The 25,973-nt window shown below is 39.3% G+C and overlaps 1 protein-coding gene across 2 annotated transcripts in view; it reads left to right on the forward strand.

Moving 5' to 3' along the window:
- LOC145981788 (uncharacterized) overlaps positions 1 to 25,973 on the forward strand; it is a 173,109-nt gene extending 147,136 nt beyond the window's left edge. For both annotated transcript variants that reach the window (XM_083115206.1, XM_083115207.1), the window contains exons 8-11: positions 1,970 to 2,062; positions 9,798 to 9,908; positions 16,329 to 16,578; positions 25,263 to 25,973. In XM_083115206.1, coding sequence (XP_082971332.1) covers positions 1,970 to 2,062; positions 9,798 to 9,908; positions 16,329 to 16,578; positions 25,263 to 25,662 — 854 coding nt within the window. In that variant the 3' untranslated portion in view covers positions 25,663 to 25,973. The remainder of the gene's footprint in view (positions 1 to 1,969; positions 2,063 to 9,797; positions 9,909 to 16,328; positions 16,579 to 25,262) is intronic.

Genomic DNA, 25,973 nt, shown 5'->3' on the forward strand with positions numbered 1-25,973 from the left:
GGCAGAAAGGCAACGCTAAGTAACAAAAATCGAACATCCATTCCCTCTCTCTCCCACATGAATCACTATTACCTATAGGTAGACTTCGGAAACAAAAGATAAAGCAGTTCAAACTTCATAACAACACATCCAACAAAAACATCCAAACACATTAGGCACCTTTCATACAAGACTTCTCAAAATGTCACAACTGTTCTAGGTACTGAAAATTACGAAATCATTTCCCAAAGTCGAATCTAGAAGGGATTTTCTCCACCTAATCCTAGTACGACATTATTCGTAATCCCACACACGTTAATAAATCACAAAATCAAGAAGTGTCTTTGTTATGTTGCTAGAGTAGCCTAATAGAGGATATAATTGGAAAGATTAGTAAGAATTCCAGTAGGAATATGTTCTGTATTTTTCACAGGGGGGGCAGTTGCCCCCCCTGCCCCCCCTCTAGCTACGGGCCTGATTATATCGGGTGGTGCCCGAAATACCGAACCCTGCCACGAGCAGATACAAACAACAAATGAAAAACCGGCTCGTGTACAGGCTGTTTATTTTCTCCCACCTATTGTCACCTATTGTCCCGAAGCTGTTGCAACCATGTATACTTTATTGTTGTCAGTACGAAAGCCGTGAAGACTTGGTTCAGACGTGTGTAGGTGAGATGTATTCTCTTCAACAAAGAATCTCAATCGTAGAGGCGTACGTGTCTACCGGGTCATTTAAGGAAACGCAGGATATGTTTGCAAATAAGTTTCCTGGCACTTCCATACCAGCAAAGAGCAGTATACATGATTTGGTGAAAAAGTGGCGTACTACAGGGTCCAGTTGCAAACACAAAAAATAATCGAGCCCCATCCATTCGTACACCTGCTGTGATTGGGGATATTCAAGCACGAATGAACCAAAGTCCTAAGAAGTCAACACGCAAATTGTCGCAACAGGCGAATGTTTCACGTAGGTCTTGTCAACGTGTTTTACACGATATTGGGTTGAAGCCCTACAAAGTGACATGTGTCCAAGAACTGAAAGAGGAAGAGAAGGAAAAACGTGTGAAGTACTGTACATGGCCATTTGAAACAATTGTGAGTGGAATGTTGGATCCCCTGCTGTATTTCATGAGTGATGAAGCCTGGTTCCATCTGACAGGACATGTAAACTCCCAGAACACGAGATACTGGTCAACAAACAATCCCCATACGATTCATGAGGAACCTCTTCACGATAGAAAAATCGGAGTGTGGTGTGCTGTGTCTGCAAGTCGGATTGTGGGTCCCATATTTTTTGAAACAACAGTAAACACCGGTGTGTATATGGGGATCTTTGAGGAATTTTATGCACAGTTGACCCCCCCTGACCGCTTGTATGCTTTCTTTCAACAGGATGGGGCGACCTGTCACACTTCACGCAAGTCAATCTCACGAATCCATGAAAGATTCACAAAAGAAAGGACTGTCAGCAAACGATCGTGGCCACCGCGTTCACCGGACTTAACCACTTGTGAGTTTTATCTGTGGGGCAGTCTGAAGGGAAAAGTGTACACAAATAAGCCAAAGACATTAGAAGACTTGAAGGACAATATTCGTAATAAAATTTCGAGAATTGATGCCGCAGAGTTGTCGAGAGTGTTAAGGCATGTACAACAGTGCATTGAAGCACAAGGCGGTGATTTTCAGCACCTACTGTAAAAGACAAGATCGTTTCAGAAAGTAAAGACTTTTGCATTAGCTTATTTCTTATTTCTTTTAAAAAGTGCAGACCTTTGTATTTCTTATTTGTTTTATTTATTTTATTTCTTGTTTGTAACTGCTCGTGGCAGGGTTCGGTTTTTCGTGCGCCACTTAGTACTTGAATTTTATCATGGACTGAGAGAAGGCACCCTGAATTGGTGCTGCAGAATATCTTGCGTCTCAGATATATTTAGTTGTATTTCTTATGCGTTTATTATTTTTATTCCGAATGTTTTTTGTCTTTACAGCTGTGATGGACATTCCAACATTTTTAGGAGGCTCAGAGGTTCTCCTACACGGAACAATTAAGTACTCAACGATAGAAGAGATTTATCTGCCAGGTAGCTGTGCTTTTCTTATTACAGTAGAACCCCGTTTTTATGTTCCCGGATTTGACATTTTCCCGCATTATGCATTCAACAGGGTGTCTACTCACCGGGAATTCCTTGATTTCCGGGAATTCTGCGTGAATTTTTGGCTCCGGGAATTATGTGTGAATTCTGCTTGAATTTTTCTCCGTAGACGTGAAAAATTGCAACTTTTATTAATCCAAATCATATTGAATTTATACGTACAGTAAACCCTCGTTAACACAAACTCGCTTAAGACGAACACTCGGTTAACATGAACAAAATGTTGGTCCCGGCAGGGATGTATTATATCTTATAGAAAGTTTTATCGGTTAACGTGAATTTCGGTTACCACGAATTACGAACTGTTTTTTAGTCTGTTGCGTCATTAGATCTCATTTAACGCGAACTTTCAAAGTTTTTCATAATTTTTTTCTGTTGTTCCTCTGTCGTTCCACTGCTAGGTATGTAAGAAATCGCTCGACAATCTCTATCATCTTGCCAACAATCAACTTATACAGTATTGTAACCAACAGATTCAGATCAACAATGTGCTCAAATATGTTTTTTTTATTCTTTAAAACATAGCCAGTACGAGTAACATCAAGATTAAAACTTGGGTGCAATTGCTCGACAATCGCGATCATCACGTCAACAATGAGCTTATACGTATTGAACCAACAAATTGAGTTGTGTGTTCAGATGTGTTTTTCTATTCTTTAAAATGTAGCTAGTATGAGTTTGATCCGAATTGACTGCTAGTTGTTCGGAAGCGATGAGTACAGTTGGCCATGAAGTTACAAGGCATTTGCGTTCCCGTGTGCGACAGCGCAATATACAGAAATTTTTCACCACAAAATGATCTATGAGTACTTTTTTAAGAAGTTAATTACTGTAGTACTGTTTTCTATGATGACATACATAATACATATTGTAAATGGTTATTGTGTAGAAAGAACTGTATTGCAACAATAAAATTTAAGTCCCTGGTTAGCACGAATTGTTTTAACACGAACTCTTGATTTTTCGGCCTGAGGCAAGTTTTTGACCGTTTAGTTTTAATTTTTTATGTAGGAAGGAAAATAATGCTGTGCGAAAAATAAAATCGAATTCTCTCGATCCGTTTACTTTATTAGTGTTCTTTGTAGAATAATCTGACAGACGGAAGATTATTGCAAGATATCTATCCAGCAAAAGAAATCTCAGCTATGTGAGAGAATGGAGTGGAAGGCCGCGTACTGCAACTGATGGAGGTCATCGGAATCGTGATCAGCTGGGGGTTTTCTTTAAGAGCATGATAAACTCAAGATGGCACAGTACTGATGTCTACACATTCATCCCCATAAAGTGCCCTCAGTCTCAGATGAATGTCAATTTGTAGCACATTTTCTGCGTTTAGAAACTCGATCACTGCACGCTACTTCAGGTGCTCCACCGACATTGCATGGTTACATGCTGCAATTTTCCTCGCTATAGTTCAGCACCCCCTGGCGATAGAAGTTTGAAACCTTCAATTGAGAAGCGGGAAAGTCTTATAAGTGCAATGTATGGTTGTTCAAAATCCAAAATGCGTTTACAAGGTAACAAAGAAAATAAAAACATAGGAAGCGTTACTTTTCAGCATGCCCTCGTATATATACTTTATTGCAGAGCCATTTCAGGATTGTAATGTTGTTCATTGACATTCCAAATTACAGTTTGCAGAATTTCAACACAAAATGTTAATAAGAAATGAAATTAGACATGCCATATTTAATGCAAAATGTTGAATTTTTCACGAGTTTTGTATCTCTTAAACCAATTAAATCTCAAACTCAAAATTTTTGCTGAAGTTACTTATCATGAAGTACTGTATTGTGTACAAATTTCAGATTTTTAAACAACTGCCCACCAGAGATATTTAACCCTGAACTTGGAATTTTTTAACAAAAAGTACATGTTTATGACCCTGTAGAAAAAAAAAATATTAAAGTCTCAAGCTTCAAATAATTTTGACATACTCTATTGGTACACAGGTACTTGCACAAAAAAATTCAAGTGTCAAACAAACTGTCTTCCCCCCCCCCAAAAAAAATGTCCGAAAATGTCATTTTGAGCCATTAAAATACACAATTTTGACCTTCAAATTTATTATGAAGGAATAATATTTAGAAAATGACACAGAAATATAATTGTAGCCTATAATGTGCTTAACATCACAGATTTTGTCTCATTGTCGTAGGACTTACCAGAGCTGAGAAAAAAAAGTTGCCGCTGTTGCTTACGAATGGAGAAAATGACACGCGCCATGATAAAAAAATGCCCGCCATCTTCAAATCGGTGATAGTAAAAATAAAATAAGAGTGGTTCTGAACTGTCAATATATGAGGCTCACACCACACAAAAAATAAACTTTTTTAAAAATGGTCAAGCAACCAGGTTGTATGACTTCATATGGATTGACCCTATAAAAAGGTAAAGGTAAAGTGTTCCCCTGTGCTTAGCACAACGCCATGAAGGCGTATAGGGGGTGTGGTGGTAACGCCCCACACTTTCTTGATCCGGTCGTGAGTGGGGGTGATGTGATCAGCACCACGCCCCTGACCGCCTTTACCCCCCAGGGTTTCCCTCAGGTACCCAAGTTATTCGGCACTGGGTGGGCGCCGGGGCCGCTTCCAACGTTAGAAAAGTTTCCAGATTTGAACCGGCTGGGGATCGAACCCGGGACCTTGAGCATGGTAGTCAGACGTGTTACCGACTGAGCCACCGCGGCCACTATACCATTTAATTGAATTAGAATTTTTGGATACATTTGAATCACGCAGACTCTTTATATTGTTTTTATATTTGTGTGTGTGGGTGTTGAGAGGTGGTAATACGTAAGGTTGAAATATAGAGAACATCTGCTTGTAACCTTGAATTTTTGTAAAATTCACCTTGAAAACCCGGGAATTATACTTGAATTTTATTGTGGTTCTAGAGTAGCCATCCTGTTCAAATTTGAAGGTCCCAACATAGCAAAATGTAATGAAAGTTTTGTACATTTTTCAGCATTTTAAGTTTTTTTCAGGTTGGTCCCCTGAAGAACATAAAATCGAGGTTTTACTGTATAACATTATCTTAATAGTTTTCACATCAGTGAACGAAATAGGATTTTAAAAAACCTTTCCTGTTAAGATTATACAAACTACAAATAATGAAACTGTTATTTGTCCTTTACTTAATCCAGCAATATAATAACTTCTAGGAAATACCGTATTTACACATGAATAATGCGCACCCTGATTTTTGATGGGGAAAAGTCACTAACAATTATATTTCATATACAGGGTGTATCATAAGTAATAACACAAACGGACACAGTTGAAAGTACACGATAATAGAAGCAAAAGAGTCTCAGTAAACATGGGTCTGCAAACGAGCCGTTTTCGAGATAATAGCGAATGTGTGGTTACAAGCCACCACTGACTTCATTGTTTGTAAACGTCGTCCTAGTTTGTTAAATGTACTCTTTGTTCCTGTAAGGTTCCATTTTCACTACGCAGTACAGCACAACTGACGTGACTCCCACAGTACGATTATACTGTGTACTGATTGTATCCATCCTGTTTGATTACAATGCTACCTCTCTGAAATATTCTGTTTTGTAAAGAAAGATCAAACCTCGGAACGCGCAGGAGTAAAGCACTCGGTGCTTACAAAATGCAATCAGTGATGGCTTCTAACCACACATTCACACACGTTATTAGCATTTCACTAACTAGGATTACGTTTACAAACAATATAGTCAGTGGCAGCTTGTAACTCCACATTCGCAATTATCTCGAAAACGGCTCGTTTGCAATGACTTTTTTGCTTCTATTATTGTGTACTTTCAATTGTGTGAGTTTGCGCTATTACTTATTATACACCCTGTACAACATGCAGTACAATTCAGGTTCGAAAAATGGCTTTATTAGCTGTAAGTCTTAAAGCTGCTGCTATGCCGATCAAGAGGCCAGCAAATGTGTGTAAAATTACAATGTTGTATGGCCTATATGATAGCCACATCGATGTGGTTACATTAGTCACAGCTTTTATTGGTGCTTTGGAGTAATATTTTCAAAAATAGTTTATGTGATAATTTATTGGTTGTATTTAGGCTCTAACTTTGGTGTAAGACTTTTGCTCATTCTTCTTTACTATTTCTAAAAAAAAAAACTTGAAAATATGCTTTTTCCGTGACTAACTTAACATCTATACGAGGCACATTCAGGACCCTCTAACAGTTAGCAAGCCAAGATTTCTTCCAATACTTTCCATTACTTTCCCCATATGTATCATATTATTTGGCCAGTAATACATTTTAAGTATTATTTTCTTTTTCCTTATCTTGTCTTTCATCCAAAGTACCATAAAAATCAGAACGTTCCTTCATTTTGTGATGAGCTTATTTCAACCACATTGCACAATAGTATCGCCATCTTGAGTGGAATACTGTTGTTGCCATATTCAGATACTGCAGAATTTAAGCTTCACAACGATATATAACATGATAGGGTTCCATAAATATGAAAAATCAATGCAATAAAAAATCATGGAATGACCTTGTATAGTTATTCCATGCATAATATGCACTACAGTTTTTGGAGGCAAAAAATTTGGAAAAAAGTGAGCATTATACATGAGTAAATTTGGTATAGGAAGTATGCCTTTCAGTTGGAGAAGCAGAATAAAATCTTCCTCAGAATTATGCTGAAGAACACATGTAGTAGCTTTATTAATACTGAGCTTGGGAATTTTATACTAATTTCTTAAATATTTTTTCTTACCGAAAATATGTGCTTCACATTGATGTATCTGCATTATTTTTATGTGCAGGAGTAGACAAAACTAAAAATAATTTTTCTTTTTCTCGGGAGCAAGCATTTTTTTTTTCAAATACAGGGTAAGAAAGCCAAGCTATGAAATGTGATCTTAAAATATTTAATCATTTATTAATCAATACAAGATCGAATTAAAAGTAATTAAATAATTCTTGAAGCTTTCCTGACGGCGAATATTGAAGAGGTTTTCTCGGGCAATCAGCCAGGTGATTTCCGGAAGGCTTCTGAGCATTTGAGAGCTAACGTCACTCTCATCTTCAGGGAATGAAGTGCAGAGATCAGTCAGGGTGACGTTATATGTAGTTGGTGTGGGACGGGTCCGGTGTAGGTGGTGGGTCAATCAGATGGCGTTTCTCCGACGTCCTTGCTCCCAGTCGACTAACGCTAACCAGGCTGGGTCCAGTTCGAGTCCCGTGTCCCTGTTGAGGTTGTTCCTTTTCCCCGTGTATGGCTATTGCTTCTTTGATGAGACGGTCCCAGTAATTTGATGATTTATTGATGATCTCGGTGGTTGTGAAGTCAATTCTATGGCCCTCCTGGATTGAATGTTCTGCTAACCCTGATTTTTCGCAATGAAAATTAATTATGTAGCTGGTGTGTTCTTTGCAGCGCTGTTCGATTGTCCTCCCCGTTTGTCCAAAGTAGGCTTTACCGCAGGCACAGGCGATACAGAAACCCCCCGGGTGTCGAAGTCTGCTTCTGACTTTCGATGGCAGTTTGTGGATCATCTTGATGATCTGTTTTGAGAGAATGCGGCTGATGACTGCAGAGAGGTTACCGGTATATGGGACGATGGCTATCTTGTCTTCTTGGTTATCAGGTGAATCTGGGTTTGTTAGTTGGTGTTCTTGTGTGTTACTTTCTTTAGCGTCTTTTTGATAATGCCTTCAGTGTATCCATTCTGTCTGAAGGCTGTGCATTCCCTGAAGATGAGAGTGATGTTATCTCTCAAAAGCTCGGAAGCCTTTCCGGAAATCACCTGGCTGATTGCCCAAGAAAACCTCTTCAATAAAAGTAATTAATTCTTGCACCGGAATGACCTTCCTAAAGAACACTCAATGCATTCTAATACAAACTGACTGTACCATATCGCTGCAGATTTTTAAATTCGGCTAGCAACAGTGCAAAAATTTATAATGGCATGTTTATTATTCTGATTTAATGATACACATGATACTGAAAAACACATTCTGTACTTGTTATTTAGAAAACAAGGCAATGGAAATTTTCGTAAGTGAACTCCAAATATTTAAAAGGAAATTAGAACTGAATTTACAAATTTTCATTCACCATGCCGAGTGTCACCGTTTAACTTGCAATATAATAATTGTTTTCCATAAGTATGGTTTTAAGGGGTCCCAAGTTTGATACATTGCACAGTAGTTCAGATCTTACTTTAAACTGTAGGTCCAGTCCCGATTAGCATATCTGTGCACAAGGTGAACTTAAAACAACAAATGAGGCGTTGCAGATACGAAGGGTGAACTCAACAAACATACATTGTGAGGGAAATGCTTTTCAAGTTGTCAGGCACAGTGCGGACGCCACAAGAACATGGTAAGAGTAGATCGGAAAGTTTCCTGCATGATTTCCAAAGTTCTTTGTTGAGTTTGCCCCATGTCTCACAACTTGAAACACATTTTCCTCTAAATGTACTTTTCTTGAGTTCGCCCTTCGTATCCGCAACGCCTCAATTCATAAATATGGTTTTACAAGCACATAGTAAGCCACTTTTTCAGTTATATTTCAGGAAGTAACACACATTCCTTTCAGGCTTTTATTTCAAAACTTAAAAAGTGTTGTGATTTCCCATTTTTCTGGTTTCTAAATAAAGAAGCCTATGTCCCCTGAAATGGAGCTAAAAAATTATTCTCGTATATACAAAGGCTGTCGCAGAGAAGGTGAGACTAATTCATGTATAGAAAAACAGCGACCTCCATTGGCTAGCAAATGTACTAGGGTGAAAATTTGGTTCATTAGCTGCCGATCGAGACCAAAATGAGCGCAATAGGTCAAAAAGTCATGACTGCGTAGCAGTTAAAAGACAAGCATGTACGTGGACCCCTCCAAGAATCATTAAAATGAAACAAAAAAATTACAAACCACAAAATTTTTATTCAGAATCAGCCATATCGAGTAGACGTACATCTTTTTCAAAATAGGCACCATTGACAACTAAGCAAGCCTCCATACGCTCCTGCCACTTTGTGAATGTCTTTGAAAATTCGTCCTCAGGTAGCGAACTGAAGAAAACTTGCGCTGCGGTGATCACTTTGACGACCACGTAAAACGGCCTTTAAAAGTGAAAATAGCCAAAAGTCACAGGGTGCAAGGTTCAGGCTGTATGCTGGATGCAGGAAAATTACTATTTTTCTCTTCGTTGCGTAATCCTGAAAAGCCCGCGTGGTATACGGGTGTGCGTTATCGTGGTGCAATATGATTCACCTGATTCACGCCCATCTTCGAACAACTTGTGCCATCGATACACTGTGGCTCTACTCAGTCTGTCTTGATCGGCATATGCCTATTGAAACATTGCATATGCTTCCGCAGCACTTTTCCCTAAACGCCAACAAAATTTTATGGCATGTCGCTGTTCATCGCGAAAAGCAATGTTATACACAAAAACCTGGAGAGGTAAATGGAACACGTGCCACGTAAATCAACACAGCTGCTCACTGACGTGGTTTCGCGACATGTGACAACTTGCTACGGAAACAGAATGAGTTATCCTACATGACGCGACTAGTGCCGAAACCATAGGCAGTGTTGCCAAGCCAGGAAAAAATCTGTCTCACCTTCTCTGCGACAGCCTTTGTATAAAATGAACAAACAATCTTTACACATTTTCAAAAATTCTTACATGTGCATGATTTTTGCAGAGTATGATGATTGTGATGAGTCCTCTCAAGTTTGCTTTGAACCTGTTAAGCTGAAGTCAGAAAGTGTTGCAGATGGCAGATTACTTCCATTTTCAGCAGAAAACACAAGAGGTATGTAGAGAATTATTTTAACTTTTATTCATGCTAACTTTTGTTTACTGGTTGAGTCGCAGTATCTCAGCCATTACCATGCGAGAGACCCGGGCTCGATCCCCAGCAGGGAGAACCGAGATTTTTTCCCACCTGTTCAAGCGGCTCTGGCATCCACCCAGGGTCATCCTGGAGGAAACTCTGGGGGGTAAAGGTGGCCAAGGGCATGGTGATGATTACATCACCCCCAGTTTTGGTCATGATCAAGAAAGTGTGGAGCCCTAACTCCACACCCCCTATGTGCCTTTATGGCATGGTGCAAAGCACAGGGAAGCACTTTTTTTTTGTTAACTGGCTGAATTCCGTCAATATCTATTGTATGCACACATGAAAAGTTCAACGATATGTAAATAAATGAAATCTCTGCCATTCTAAACTTTCATTCAATATCTGGTAGAAGTGGATCTCCTCACTGGTGTATGCAAGGGGGGGGGGGGGAGATGATGGAGACTACAGACCCTCCCGAAATTTTGAGATCAAAATTTTCATTTCAAAATCCCCTAACAAAAAAAAGTGTAAATTCAAACCTTCCAAACTGACCCCCTGATTGCCATATTTTTTTTGCGTACATTTTTTTTAAGAATACTTTATTGGTCATTAGACAACATGATTGCAATAGACTTCGTCAAAATAATGTATAAATGTCAATATAAAAAATTACGAAAGAAAATTGAAAATACATAATAAAACAATACAATTTGCAAATTAAAGGACATGTTTTATTTACAGCTAATGCTATTAAAAAATAGTACTCTATATTTGATTGCAATGCAAGCCATGTCTAAAAACCCATTTTACAGCTCTGTGATGCATTGTCAGTAGATGGCAGTATGATGAATGATTATCGTGCAGTGGCAGCGGTGATTGTTGAATCAACTGCTGTTGCCCAGCGTGAACAGCATTTGTGTATCAAACAAAATAGCTATTCTTCAGGGGATTTGCTTTATTTTATTGTACTTCGCTTTCTGTGCTAAGTTTGGCTAATTTGAGAAGATGGTGATGAGTGATGACATGATGAAATTGATGAATGGACACTCACAAACACTCTGTCGCTTTTGTTTTCACAGGTTCTATGGTCGTAAATCTGGTTCCTTTCACTGCTGATTTGACGTTTGGGAATAAAAAAAGTCGCACGGAGCGAGATGCGGTAAATATGGTAGATGTTCTAATACTGGGATCCCATGCTTGGCCAAAAAAGCCTTGACTGACAATGTCGTGTGGGCAGGAGCATTGTTCTGATGAAGAATCCATGACTTACTTTTCCACAAATCAGGTCGTCACCTTCTTACTCGCTCACGAAGGGTCGTCAGCACCGTAATTTAATAATGTTGGTTGTTTTGCAATAGCTCGAATACTCTAGTGACGATCCTCTCGAATCAATTCACCGACATTTGCAAGGTTTGATTCCGTTTGCGACGTGCAAGGCTGCCCAGGATGCAAGTCGTCCGCAATCACTTCTCATCCCTCTTTAAACCTATGAAACCACTCAAACAATTGAGAGCGTGATAAACACTCATCTCCGTATACTTCCTTCAACAAACCATACGTTTCTGTGGCGGATTTTCCGAGTTCCATAAGAAACTTCACATTGATACGCTGTTCCACTTTCACACTTAACATTTTTCCAACGGAGCACAGATGTACGGTTCACTTTGTCCACAAGCTACAGCGAAACTGAGCGCTGCGCACCCTGGGCAGTCACACAGTCGATAGGCAGGATATCACGTTATACACTCATGCACCTCTTGAACTTGACGTGCTTGCCGTTTGTCGACAGCAACATCAATCCAGTTTTTTCTAGCCACACCTTGTACAAACATATGTGGAACAATACTATATTTAAGGATGTTTTGCTTGCTTCTCTATCCTTCACATGGTACACATCATCTGTATTACACAGTACCATACACTTCCATTTGTATATTTCAGATTTCAATGGCATCCCACATACTTCTGAAAATAAAAAAAATTATTGCCATGACTTATGCCCGAATCCTCGTATTTCATGACGTCATCGCTCATTCTTATCTTTGTGATTAGCCAAAAGTGGCAGGAAAGCGAAATAAAATAACCAGATCAGTCAGTCATCCCTTTAAACTATTTATTTGTGCCTGTAATTGAAAATTCAAATCATCTTTCTTGATGGTTTGTTTCACTCGCACCGTTGCTCGAGAAACCTTATACCATGCATTGATTACACTTCCTGTAAATAAATAGTAAATTTTTCCTTTTTCTGAACATGTTATAAGTCTCCTGAATTAGGTAATATACTTTGTTTTGAATTGTATCATCAATTACACATGTTAAATATAACAAAAGATGTTTAGGTAAAAGACTTTGCAGCAAAAACTAGCCTGAATAACATATTATAATTATTTGTCTAGAAAATGTTTGGTTAATATTTGTAAAATAATATATTGTTGTATTTTTTATTATTTTGAATGAAGATGATTTGATTTAAATCGAGATTTTAATTGGGTGATTTAAAAGAAATGCTTTAAAGAAATAAATTATGGAATAATGTACATAAGGATTTTGTAGAAATCAGAATCACCCTTTGTGGAAGTATAGTTGTCGCCCCCAAAGCACTTTACTTCAAAGAAAGTTCCGATTGATCAGTTATCCCTCCAACAACAACATGTCGAGTCCACGTGGAGTTCAATAAATCGTCCCCTCGAACCTTTCCCACCAATAGCATCCGTCCAAGAAACGACAGATCTTGTCAATTTCTTGTGGAGTAAATGAGATGATGCCAATTCAGTTTCTTTAGATATTTCTGAAGGTGAGGTTGTGATTGCGTTGTCTTTGCAAGGTTGTGTTATTGTGGTGTGCTATTTTTTTTTTTAATACAATATAAAGACCATGGGAGTACAACATCGCAGTGAATGAATGGATGTCTAAACACTGCAGGCAAAAGTGACAACATTACTTTTCCGAAAAAAACAGGTGGTGGCTCGAAACCAGATACGTGGCCGGTCGGCTTTCTCTGGGGTGGTGTCAAAGGTACCGAACTGGTGATGCTTAGAAGACCAGCACTATACATTAATCTCCTAATGCAGGTTGTTACCCTGCCCCTGTGTCAGGGCAACAGTGTTTTTTTTTTCTTATTGAAATATTTATTAATATGTTAATTAATTAGGTAATCAAGTGTATGAACATATATATGTGTGATTAGTGTAAATCAATTTATTATGCATATTTAGGTTCGTATTATTCCATGATGTATAAATACCATGTAGCTCTCTGTTCTTTCTGCGGGTTTCGAACATTGACGGAAAAGGCGGGCAGTTTATCTGTTAAAGATTAAAAATTTTGAAAGAAGGGCGATTGGCAACCTACACCAACCAAACATATATAAACTCCCAGATGAGAGTGGGGGAGGTCGGCTGTTGGAACTGAGACTTGGAAGGGAGAGGCTGTTTTTGCTTCGGTTAGCTAGGACCGGAGGACAGGTCTCCTGAAACGGATGCTGTAAGAGATTGAATTGCCGGGCTAGCTAGTGCCTTGGTGTCCAGTTTACAGGTAAAAAGGGTAGTTTGTACTGGATGTTATTTTGAAGTAATTACGGTGCTGCAGGCAGCCTAGTGCCTTGTCACCGTGTAGGTTGAGAAATGTACACGTCGGGTGACCTCGTGCCTGTTAAGACGTTTCTTGGAGTAACGCGAATCTACCTTGTGACAAGCGTACTCCCGATGTAATTCAGGAAATGTAAAGCATTCCGTTACAAACAATAGAGATTCCAACATTAAAAAAAATTAAGAGTTTTGGCCTGATAATTAGAGAAATGAACGTTCGGATACGACTTGTATATACTTCAAATTTTACGTTAATTAAACTATAGAAAATATCCAAAATTTCCGTTTTTAATTTCACAGATGCTGGACAAGGTAATTTATCCCCCTGTAGCAATAAGGTTTCGCAAAGGTTATCCGTTGCCTCTTGTAGTTAATTATATAATTATGTTGACTTGTAGCAACCCACTTGCATTGTCATACAGAGAAAGATACCCCTAGACAAATCTGAGCCGAGTACGAAGTGCACCGAACCTCGAGTGTGGAGGTAAAGTGTGGGGGGCCAGACTTGTAACAAGGTTTCCCAAACGTTTTCATTTCACGGCACCCTTGGTGTTTCAAGAGATTTTTCCGTGGTGCCCAAGTCAGAATGTAAGCCTATATAACACTTGCAATGCTCAGATAATGTGATTCGGTTGCTTGCCTTCAGTTAAAATACAAACACATATTTCAAACTCGGAAACATTTTATGTGTAAAAAGTACTAAATAAGCACATATTTGGAACAATCATATCATATCAGTGAAAATATTGCAACATTTTGCAGCACTCCTGTAAGCCAGGGCACCCCAGGGCACCTTGGTACACACACTATGGGAAACACTGCCCTAATCAATGAATGGTATTTATTAGGCTCTAAGAAGGAAAATAAATGGCACAAAATAATATATAAACTGTAACTACACTTAAATTCTCATTTAAAATTCAATAATTTTTATAGGCAAAAGTAGCAAATATTTTGTTTAGAATAATATGCAAAATACAAATCATGTTAAAACCATAAATATTTTCATTATCATTAAGCTGTAAAAAGAACATGGCAGCTGATATTTTGCAAACTGTCATTAAAAATAATCGCCAAATTTCAGCTACAAAGACTATAAAAATATTTAAAGTTACAATTATATACTATATGCAGAATGTTTTATTTTCACTGGAAGAAAAGTTACTAAAATTTTTATGGTTTCATTAACATACTCGACAAGCATTTCCATATACAGTAACAGAAACAGAAAAATGTATATTTACATATTTTTTTTTTATTTGCTTTAATCAAAGTGGTCAAATATTTTACAGAAAAGCCTTTCTATAAAAAATATACAGTGTGTCCGTAAAGTCATGGTGCACTTTTGACCGGTCACAGGAAGCAACAAAACAAGATAGAAATGTGAAATCTTCACCAAATAAAAGGAAAACTCTCCAAGTTTCTTACCTATTCAGTGCAGTTCGATGCGGCCTCCATTTGTTGCCCGACACACATCTAAACGATACTCAAGTTCTTCCCACACACGGTTAAGGACGTCTGGTGTAACAGAATGAATAACGTCTGTGATTTTCTGTTTTAAATGATTAATGTTGTTGATATGTTCACTGTACACGTGTTGCTTCACATAACCCCACAAGTAAAAGTCTAAGGGTGTCAGATCTGGGGATCGTGGTGGCAATGGCTGGACAGAACCCCTGCCTATCCACAGCTGGGGGAATGTCTTATCCAGAAACTCACGAACAATGTTGGCATAGTGTGGAGGCGAGCCGTCATGTTGAAAGATGACACCTTCTGGAAATTGTGGCACTGCATACATTTCCAACATGTCAAGGTAGTTGTTTGCCGTCACAGTCTGCTCCGCAAAGAAAAATGAGCCTATCACTTTATCATGCATCAGGCCACACCACACGTTCACTTTACAGGTGTTACGTTTGTACTCAACGTAGGCACGAGGATTTTCAGCAGCCTATATTCGGACGTTATGGCGATGAACATGTCCGCAGACATGGAATGTCGCCTCATCGCTAAACACAATCTTCTGCACAAATCGTTCATCATTGTCGATCTTATGAAGCATATCTGTAGCAAACTCGAATCGTGTGGGTCTATCCACCGGTTTGATAGCATGCAACATCTGCAATTCGTAACTTGAAAAATGCAGACATTTCTTTAACACCTTATGAATTGTAGTCTTGCTTAGGTGTAATTGTCGAGCACATGCACACACAGATTTTTTAGGGCTCCTTAGGTAGCTCTCCCGTATAGCGTCTACAGACTCGTCACTTACCGATGGCCAACCAGAACGGGGTTTGTCCAACATACTGCCGGTATCCTTCAACTGCTTATCCCACCAACTAATGTTATTCCTATGTGGTGGCGCTTCATTGTACACGCGACGATATTCACGTTGCACTTTGCTCACTGATTCGAACTTCGCAAGCCACAGAACACACTGGACTTTCCTCTGTACCGTCCACATCTCAACTAGCATGGGCGAGGGCTGATCCTCTGCTGCGCAGTTCGTGGTGTTGCGTCATCACCTGTGTGCACACACACTTGCGCATCATAGTACAGAAACTTGGAGAGTTTTCCTTTTATTTGGTGAAGATTTCACATTTCTATCTTGTTTTGTTGCTTTCCTGTGACCGGTCAAAAGTGCACAATGACTTTACGGACACACTGTATATTTATATGTACAGTGTGAAAAACATACAAGCAATATTAAGCATGTTTTTTAAAATAAAAATCATGAGTTTTATTCACCCTGTTTTGAATGTTGCAGGAAATGTTGTTGATAAACAAATAAAGCAATTTTTATTTTCAGGAGTAGAGCTGGAGGTGCTCAAGGATCGGCTGAGCATTGTCGTTTCAAGTGAAGAAGTTGAACTCTGCGTTCGGTTTGCATGTGAAATACAATGCAGCATTTGTGACATCTTGGTGGAGCAGCTACATTTCGACAATGTTGGATGTGGTGCTTTGATTCATCAAGGGCAGAGGAAACCTGGATTTGCTGGTTTACTCGTCACTTTGAATGATGTTTCTGCGATGGAAACAACATTTATCCTGTACGGCAGGTAAGATACATTTTGTAATTTGTGTTGCTTAGTTGTTTCCACCACATTATGATTGATTTGTTTTATTTTACTTCGCTTTTCTGCCAATTTTGGCTAATCGCGAAGATGATGATATGATGAAACTAATAAAGGCACACTCACAAATAACACCCATGCCCCAGCCAGGATTCGAACCCGGGACCCCTGACGTTGTAGCACGATATGCTCTCATGAACTACTTACTATAAATAACACGTGGCTTGACAGCCCTCGAAGGGCCTTGGCCTATCTCCCTCTCACAATCTTACCTAGAGGTGTGGAGATCTTCAACCGGTAATGGGGTGACGTGGGGTCAGCAAGTCGAACATCCAGTCATTATAGGAGATTTCCCAGACCGGGTTACGCTTGTATAAATTGACAAGTTTAAAAACAAAAAGCTGCAAATAGCTGTTGGGCATCTCACACCACATTTCCCCACTCCACTTTTTGGAGGGACGTTGGTTCGCAGTGTTGCAACCTGGAGGGAGCGGAATGGTCTGAGGATTTTCAACGAAATTTGTATTCGCTTTTTCCTGGGCTGTTTTCTACCTGTCGGAGTACAGAACTTCAACTCACCTTTCGCCAACGACTCTTTTCCTTCTTTTAAAACTTGAACTCCCCAATGGCGCAGTGGTAGCATCGTCGCCTTGTAACCAAGGGGTCCCAGGTTTGATTCCCGGTGGAGGCACAGATTGCCTTCTCGTAGCGATTGTTGTACAATAAACAAAATAACCCCCACCCCACTCGGTTAAAAAAAACAACAAATAAACAGGCCACTTCTCGTTGTCGCATTCAGAAAATGAAGTCATTCGCCCAGATGTTTCTCTTCGTTATAAACGTTAACGCGCGTGCGTAATACTAGAGTTTACGATCCGCGCACCGCTCGCATTTTCAAAGACCGGATTACATCAAATGAACCACTGATAAACTGATATGAGCCGGCACCGACAATCTACACAGTAAAAATAGTTTGTCATATTTGTTTTAGCTTAATTTTGCTGAGTTGGCACCACTCGTACTCTCAAGGCCAGACCAGTACGTAGAAGAGTGGTGGGGAGGATGACGTAATAGGAAGTGCTCCGCAGCGATCTGCGCATATTGGGACTTAACTTGTCAGGCCATAGCTCCCCAATTTCCTCACGATAGTGGGTTGCCACCGGTCCTATACACAAGCTGAGAATTCAGAGAGTGAACCCAGGTGGACTCGAACCCATACCGTCCAGCTGTCGGAGCCCTAACCACAGCGCTTTAGACCTCACTGCCACGGAGGAGGACTTGGAACTACTTACTACAGTAAAACCTCATTAATCCGGACTAATGTGGGGGGATAAGTCGACCGGTTTAACGAAAGTCCGGATTAACTGAAATAACCTAAAAGAACAGTAGAAAGTGCATTGAAACTCCGTTCATAGCAACAAAACACCTTTATTATGGTGTATTTAAAGGGCATAGGCCTACATACACTACACAGTACAGTAAAATGTAAAGTAATACTGTACATACAATGCATTGTTGACTTCTAGTCACATTTAAAACCTTGCATTCTGTTAACACTGTTTTTCACGTTAAACTGTGAAATGTGCCATTCTTTATAATGTGGTAAACGTGAAATGTGGCTGGTAGCCCTCTAAGTAGTTCAAAGGGCGTGTAAAGAGGTCACTACATTCTTACAGGCTGATGTGCGGAACGATGAGATTTCCCAACAGTTTCGCTTTTGGCACTTACAATGTTTACCACTTTTAGTCCTCAATTCTGGATTAACGAGGTTTTACTGTACCAGGTGTGCCGGTTAATAATTCTTAATTTAAGGGTTGGTGCACAGTCTCAACTGTTACTTCTGTGTGTTGTCAAAACGCCGTGGATGTGCAACCGAGTGTGAGTGATCGTGATATTGGGTTTGTGTGGTAAACATGCCGACCTTCAAACCAAATAAGGAGCATGTGCGGCACGTCCTGCTTTTCTTGTTCAATCAAAAGAAAAATGCAAGTGAAAGCCATCGTATCCTTGTGGAAACGTACGGTGACAATGTCCTAACGCAAGACGCGTGTGTGCATTGGTAGGAGAGCATGCAGGCTCGACTACGTACATAGTGGTAGCCAAGAGGTTCGTGCACTCTCTTGTAAATCAGAAAAGGTATAATTGATCGACCCTTGTCGGTCAAATTCTGTTTGTGAATACAGGTAGCTATTTTCATGTTCAGATTCTCAAAACCCCAGACCTTTTGCAATCCCGGACAGCACTAAAAAAAACAGGACTGTCTGGTCTAATTCCAGACGTATGGTAAGCCAATATTTTGAACAAATTTTAATTATTGCAATTTTCAAGTATCTGTATCGGTGGGAATCAGTGAGAGTATCGACATCAGTATTGGTTCAAAGTGGCGTCAGCTCAGCCCTAGTTAAAATTTAATGTAGTTCAAATCAACACACGCTATTTCTTCATGACAGTTAGCACATTAGTTGTTATTGATTTGTACAGCATAGTAAAAATATTACACTTGAGAAAAGTTTACTAGTGTTGCAAAATACAAGCTTTAGAATTTAAACTACTGTGTCCAAAGATTCAGCACAGCTATCATTGGTTTTCTTATCTAATGCACCAATGCAATGATTGAAAGGTTTAAACAATTTTTGGACTGAAGAAACAAGGGTTGACGATTATGCAGTCCATATCAGTCAACCAATCAATCCATGAACTCTTAATTATTTATAGTTACTTTCACTCACTGTACCATACCATACGTTGCCAAGAAGTTACGGCTGTCCACATTCTCGATCTCAGATGAAGGGTGTGGTCAGTATCATGCTCTCGCTCTCTTAATTTCCCATCCATGGTTGTTGAGAAGTTGTGTGAGCTCCAGATCTGCTTATGCAAGGGAAACTGGAAAGAAATATCTATTCCAGATCGATCCCTCTGTGAATTGCACGTAAGACTTCCACCATCCTCAGTAGACTAACGTGTCTCTACTTATAAGTAGGTCCTCCTCCGTAGTCGAGCGGGTTAAGGCGTTCACTCGTCTTGAGATCGTTCGCTGCGGGACGGCGTAGGTTCGAATCCGGCTCTGGTCGGAATTTATTCGGTCTACGTATGGGGCCGGTGGCAACCCACCATCATGAGGAAATTGGGAAGCTCCGAGTGAGTGAGCGTAACCCGATCGAGAAGACCTGCAACGGCTGGGGGCTCATCGGGCTGATCCCCTGACACTCCAATACTGGTCTAAGATCTCCACGCTACAACAGGTGACGGAGGAACAGTGTGGGAGGGAGACCAGCAGTCGGTAGGTAAGCCAAGGCCCTCATCGGGCTGTAGAGCTATGGGTTATTTACTTATAAGTAGGTCAGGGTTTCTACCAGACAAGAATGTCAAGAAAGTAAATAAAAAAAGTCAAGAAATCAACACATAGGTCAAGAATTTTTCCTATTATTTTACAGCGTAGTAGATTTACATTGTTATATCCCTGTACTGGGATTTGATAAAATTGAATATTTGGAAATCTAAAATTGTATTGAGTTGTGGTTAAGATTGGTTCACTTTGTTTCTTAAAAATTTCATTTTTATATGTGTGAAGTTTTCTAAAAATATTACATCATGTGGCCATTCCCCATACAGGACGAAGTCTGAAGCATTAATTTTTACATGCATTAACTCATTCGCGTCGTATGACGAGCAGAACTCGCACTTATGACACACAAGTTGTATGACGAGCTCAGCTCGCAATGCTACACTGCTTGATAGAAATGCACGTAGTTGAGTGTGTAGCTCATAGATGTCACTTGTATTCATTCTAAAAAAGAAGTCCAGAGATGTTTGAAATTCCCTCAGTGTGGCGCCACTCGATGTGTTTGTGTGGAGTAAGAAAAAAACAACATTTCTTTATCGTATGCCGCTCTCCTCAGCTGCCATTATGGCATTGTACAGTTGCCAGAGTATGCTCTTCGAGGTCGACCTTCAGCCGCAACACCCCCATGAGACTGCAAGCAAAAGCATGGGCCAACTTTCCAATGCATATTCTCCCCATAGAAAAAAAAATAACCAAAAGGTATGTCGTGTGCTACAGCAGAGGTAAAAGGAGCGAAAGTGCTTGGCAGTGCAAAAGGTGTGGAGTTGCTCTTCACTTAGAAGAATGTTTTGAAGCCTACCACACTCAACAATCCTATTAGGAATTACAAATTGGTACGAGGGTCACTATGTATATAGTCACACAGCTAAATGATCATGTAATATTTTATATATGCTGGTGGAACTAATGCCTATGGTTGCCTCAATCTCACAGTATGTCACGTGACGATCTTGCAGTATTAGGTTTTGCACAGCATCAATGTTTTCTTGAACAACAACTGATTTTGGACGACCTTCGCGAATCTCGTCGGTGAGCGAATGGCGGCCACGATTAAATTCGTTATACCAGCGTTTCACAGTGGCAAAGGATGGGGCTTCATCGCCAAATGTGGAAGTAAGTTGATCGATGCACTCTTGTCTTGATAATCCACGTCGAAAATCGTAAAAAATCATCGCACGAAAATGTTCACGATCTAATTCCATTTTATTGTTGTCGCGCAATCTCCAAGGCAACATAAGCAACACAAATGAAGCTATTGACAAAACATTTGAAGTACGTTATGGTTATTAATGCCAGATGATTCCGTGCAAATGTCAAAGCACGCCTAACTTCAATCAGTGTTGCCATGGCTCAAAATATAAATAGTGGCCCTCGTAAGATCATGCTTTCAATATCATGTATCGTGATTTTATATGATTTTATGTAGGCAATTTATTTTTGTGCTCCAAACTGCCGCACTGTGGAATTTAAATATGATTTCTTGGTCAACTCCCAAGGTATTTAAACATGAGGTCAATGGGTTAATATAATTAAAGTAAGCCTAATTCTTTTGTTAAAGTACAGCTTCAGTTTTCAATGAATTAAATATCCGTTTTCTTAATTTCGAACTGTAGTTAAGTAAGAGGTATGGGCTATTAAATAAATGTTAAGAAAAACGGAAAAAAAGCCACGAAAAAGTCAAGAAATTTGGATTTTTAATTTTGGTTGACACCCTGTACTTATTGTTATACAACGTAGTTGTTATTGGCTGTACTGATTTTTTTTCCATTGATTTTAACATTAATTAAATGTACATACCGTAATGTCACTTTTCAGATGAAATGGCCCAACTCCGGTAGACAAACCTGCAGTACATCAGGTGCAGAGTCTTATATGTGTTATTTGATACCTGGTGGAGGCACGTAGTGGTTCGGATCCCACTTTAAACTGTAGGTCCAGTCCCAATTAGCCTTACTGTGCATAAAGTAGACTTAAAATATCAAATCAATCAATCAATCTTATATGTGTAACTCCAACTTAATGTAATTTCCCTTTGATTGCCAGAAATGATATAATTCATTCATGTACAGTTTAACATGAGTTATACACAGTCCATCTAGTGGGAAAGGTGACTAATGAGAAATGAAAGACAAGATGTTGTGGATTGGTAGTTTACAATAACGTTTATTCAAAATAGACACCTTGTGAAGCGGTTGTAGAACTTTGTGAAGCAGTCTTGGTACTCCTGTTTCGGAATTGCCTCCAAAATCGCGGTTGAAGCGTTTTGGATGTCTGGAATGGTGTCGAAACGCCTTCCTTTCAACACCAATTTCAGTTTTGGAAATAGCCAGAAGTTGCATGGAGCTAAATCTGGAGAATATGGGGGGTGATTAAGCTCCACTATCCCTTTTTGGCCAAAAACTGGCATACCAACCTGCTCTTGTGCATTGTCGTGCAAGAGAGACCATGAGCCCTGTTCCCGATATTCAGTCCGAACTCGACGAATCCTGGTCAATAGACGATGCCAAACACCCACGTAATACTCAGCGTTTACAGTGTGACGGTCTGGAGTGAATTCCTTGTGGATGATGCCTTTGGAATCGAAGAAAACCGTGAGCAGGATTTTGATTCGGCTCTTCTGCATGCACACTTTCTTCGGTTTTGGAGAGCCTGGACCATCACGAAATCTTTCATACCACTTAAACACGTTCTTACGGCTCAATGCCTCAATACTGTAAACAGTTTGAAACATCTCTGTTGCACTTTTACCCAACTTGAAACAGAATTTGATGTTGGCACATTGCTCCGTTTCCGACCGATGTTCAGCAAGTACTGTCAGTCACAAGATCTGTATGTGTCGACAGTCGACACTAGTGCTTTGCAAATTTGCCAGAAGAAAGTAGAAATGTGTCGCTACGTAGCACATGATGGCACTGGTGGTTCCGTGCAAAAAAATCAGTCACCTTTCCTACTGGACGGACTGTGTAAGTTTGTCAAGGTGAAGAGAAAATAATATGTGTAACTGAATTGAAGTTTTAAGTCCACTTTATGCACAGGGATTAATTGGGACCGGACCTACGGTTTAAAATGGAATCTGAACCACTATGTGCCTCCAATGAAGTATCGAACCTGAGACCTCTTCATTACAAGGCGATGACCCTGCCACTGTCCCATTTGGGAGGTCCAGGTGTAACTGAGAATTACTTACAAATCATTAATAAAATAATGTAATTGTATCTATTTTGAGGAACAAGATACAGTATAATACAGGTCATTTATGTCATAAGGTGGTAAATTAACGAATCTAAAAGTTTGATTCTAAAATACGTTACATTTGCCACTTTATTAGTGAACAATTTGATACTGAAATACTACGCTAAAGTTTTAGTGAACTATAATATTTCATGCTGGACTTAAAGCATCTTTTCACTTTTAATGTTAACAAGGAATCTCACATAATATTATTGCTACTGTAAGAAAATTCACAAATTGTTCAATTATTGAATTTATGGGGATTAGCATCCACTCCCCATACAAATCTGATCAAGCGTTCTTCCATTCTTTCTGTTCTCCACGGTCGCCTGTAGTAAGTGAAAACGTTCACAGAAGGAACTGCTGTTCTGTTTTATTATGGAACATGGCAAACGTTAGCACTTGGCATCTTTTTAATGTTAGTACACTTGTATCACGATTACGTACATGTTCTGAATGACTGCAGCAAATCTTTCTCCTCTGATCTCATGTCACGTGCCTTCTCTGTGACACCACCGTGTAGCACTTGTCTTTCTCGCAACTTGAGACCGACATTTGCCAAGCCCGCCTATCCTGTTTCGTATTTGAAACTCTGCTTGTGTTTTTGTAAGGACAAGGGATGTATACTTGTGTGACATTGTAGCTTGATTATGTTCAAATCAAGTGTATTTTATGAAAATTAGTGCGGATAACACAGAACTATGTACCTAGTCTTACCATAAATACTGTCACAAATTTTTAAGTAAATTGACACAAAATGCTGAGAGATATTTTAATATCCTAATAACATTACTGAAATGGATGCATGACAAATCAAAATCACAAATCAATATTCAAAAGGGCCACACTTAGCATGCACACATTCCGTAAATCTTTGTGGCCACGCATCAATTGAATTACGCAACACATCGACTGAAAAATGAGCAACTGCCTTCAGAAGAGACCGACCGCTTTAAACTTTCAATATTGGGATGTCTTTTCTTGCAAGCCATCTCCTGAAGCTTGGACCACAATTTGTAGTCCAAAGGGTATAGGTCCGGACTTGCAGAAGGCCAATCTGAAGTGGAAATGAAGTCTGGAACATTTGCTATGAGGGCACGCTCCATTTCTGTGAAATAGGGGTAAAAACATCAGCCAAAGTGTACCAGCTGACAGTGCTTGAGAGTAGTCAAGAATGTCAACAACACTCTCTTCCATGGTCAGAACTGGAGCTTCTAGCAGGATTCAGCCCCAGCATATGAGGCCCGAACAACACAGCAGTAGCTGGAGGCAAATGTTCCAGACTTCATTTCCACTTCGGATTGGCCTTCTGCAAGTCCGGACCTATACCCTTTGGACTACAAATTGTAGTCCAAGCTTCAGGAGATGGCTTGCAAGAAGAGACATCCCAATATTGAAAGTTTAAAGCGGTCTCTTCTGAAGGCAGTTGCTCATTTTCCAGTCTATGTGACGTAATTAATTCAAAGCCACAAAGACTTACGGAATGTGTGCGTGCTAAGGGTGGCCATTTTGAATATTGATTTGTGATTTTGATTAGTCATGCATCCATTTCAGTAATGTTATTAGGATATTACAATATCTCTCAGCATTTTGTGTCAATTCACTTAAAACTTTGTGACAGTATTTATGGTAAGACTAGGTATAAATGCATTACGGACAAATAAGGTTTAATTAACACAATTTTAAATTATGTTTTGCTGGGACCTACGTATAACACAGAATTATGCAGAACTGAGTTGTGTATAACAGTCTCAATTGTATTTATTCTTTCATCATTCTCTGTGTTAATAGGAAGGTTTTTCACTGCAATCTCCAGGCTTTCCGATGTTCGTCTTATGCTACGTCGGCATAGGATTCACATAATTTAATATCATCTTCTTCCTTGGATCCTTACCCTGTTAACCATTCCTTCCAGTTCATCTATTAGCTGGCTGTTCTATCTTAACCAGTTCCCCAGACATTTTTTTTTCTTTCCTTGACCACTTATCCTTATTTCACGTTCCTTTTCTAATGTTTAAAGCAAGAAATGATCCAAAACTTACAACCAGTTTGTTCCTTGTAATTTTTTTCGTGCGTTTTCTTCTCTTCTTCGTAGGGATCAAAACCAGCTAATATTATTCGCACATGCCATGTATGAAGTGTTGCCAGATAACACGGTGATTAGATCCACCCAGAGTTTACGCCAGGACGTGAAGTCAGGCTCCAACTTGGAGAAGTGCAAGGAAGCTCTAGTGATGGAAGTGAACTTCATCGCGGAGCAGCTGGAAAAATTTGCAAGGGAAAGTTCCGACGCGTGTGTGGTAAGAAATGAAGTTCCTGTATCTTCTTCACAAACAGCATCTCTGACCAATGAATATGAGGCCGAGAGAGATGCATTTCTTTCTCGGACGGAAAAAGATATCTCCGTTAGTTTAGAGGAATATGCAAGTTTTAGGAAGAATCTAGTGAAATTAGAAATTGAAACAGATGATAGTTTTTTTAAATGTAACCAGTAGTTTGTATATTTCTTTAGTACTTATATATTCTGTCTGAGAAACATGGAGTTATCTAATGTTATTGTATAACATGATGATAAAGATTTACACTGTTGTACCCCGTTTGTTGTTGTTTTTTTACTTCAGTTCTGAAATTTCACTTACTTTGTCCATAGTATTGTTGAAATTGTATTTATTATTTTTTTAATGCAAAAATACATGTTTATTTTCATTTTTATAGTGGTTTGTGTGCACATTCAGACATAATTTACTCTATGTACCGTATTTACTCATGTATAATGCACACTTTTTTCCAAAATTTTTGCCCCCAA

The sequence above is a fragment of the Lepisma saccharinum genome, chromosome 30, assembly GCF_977018435.1.
Source record: "Lepisma saccharinum chromosome 30, izLepSacc3.1, whole genome shotgun sequence".
NCBI classification, from domain to species: Eukaryota; Metazoa; Arthropoda; class Insecta; order Zygentoma; family Lepismatidae; genus Lepisma; species Lepisma saccharinum.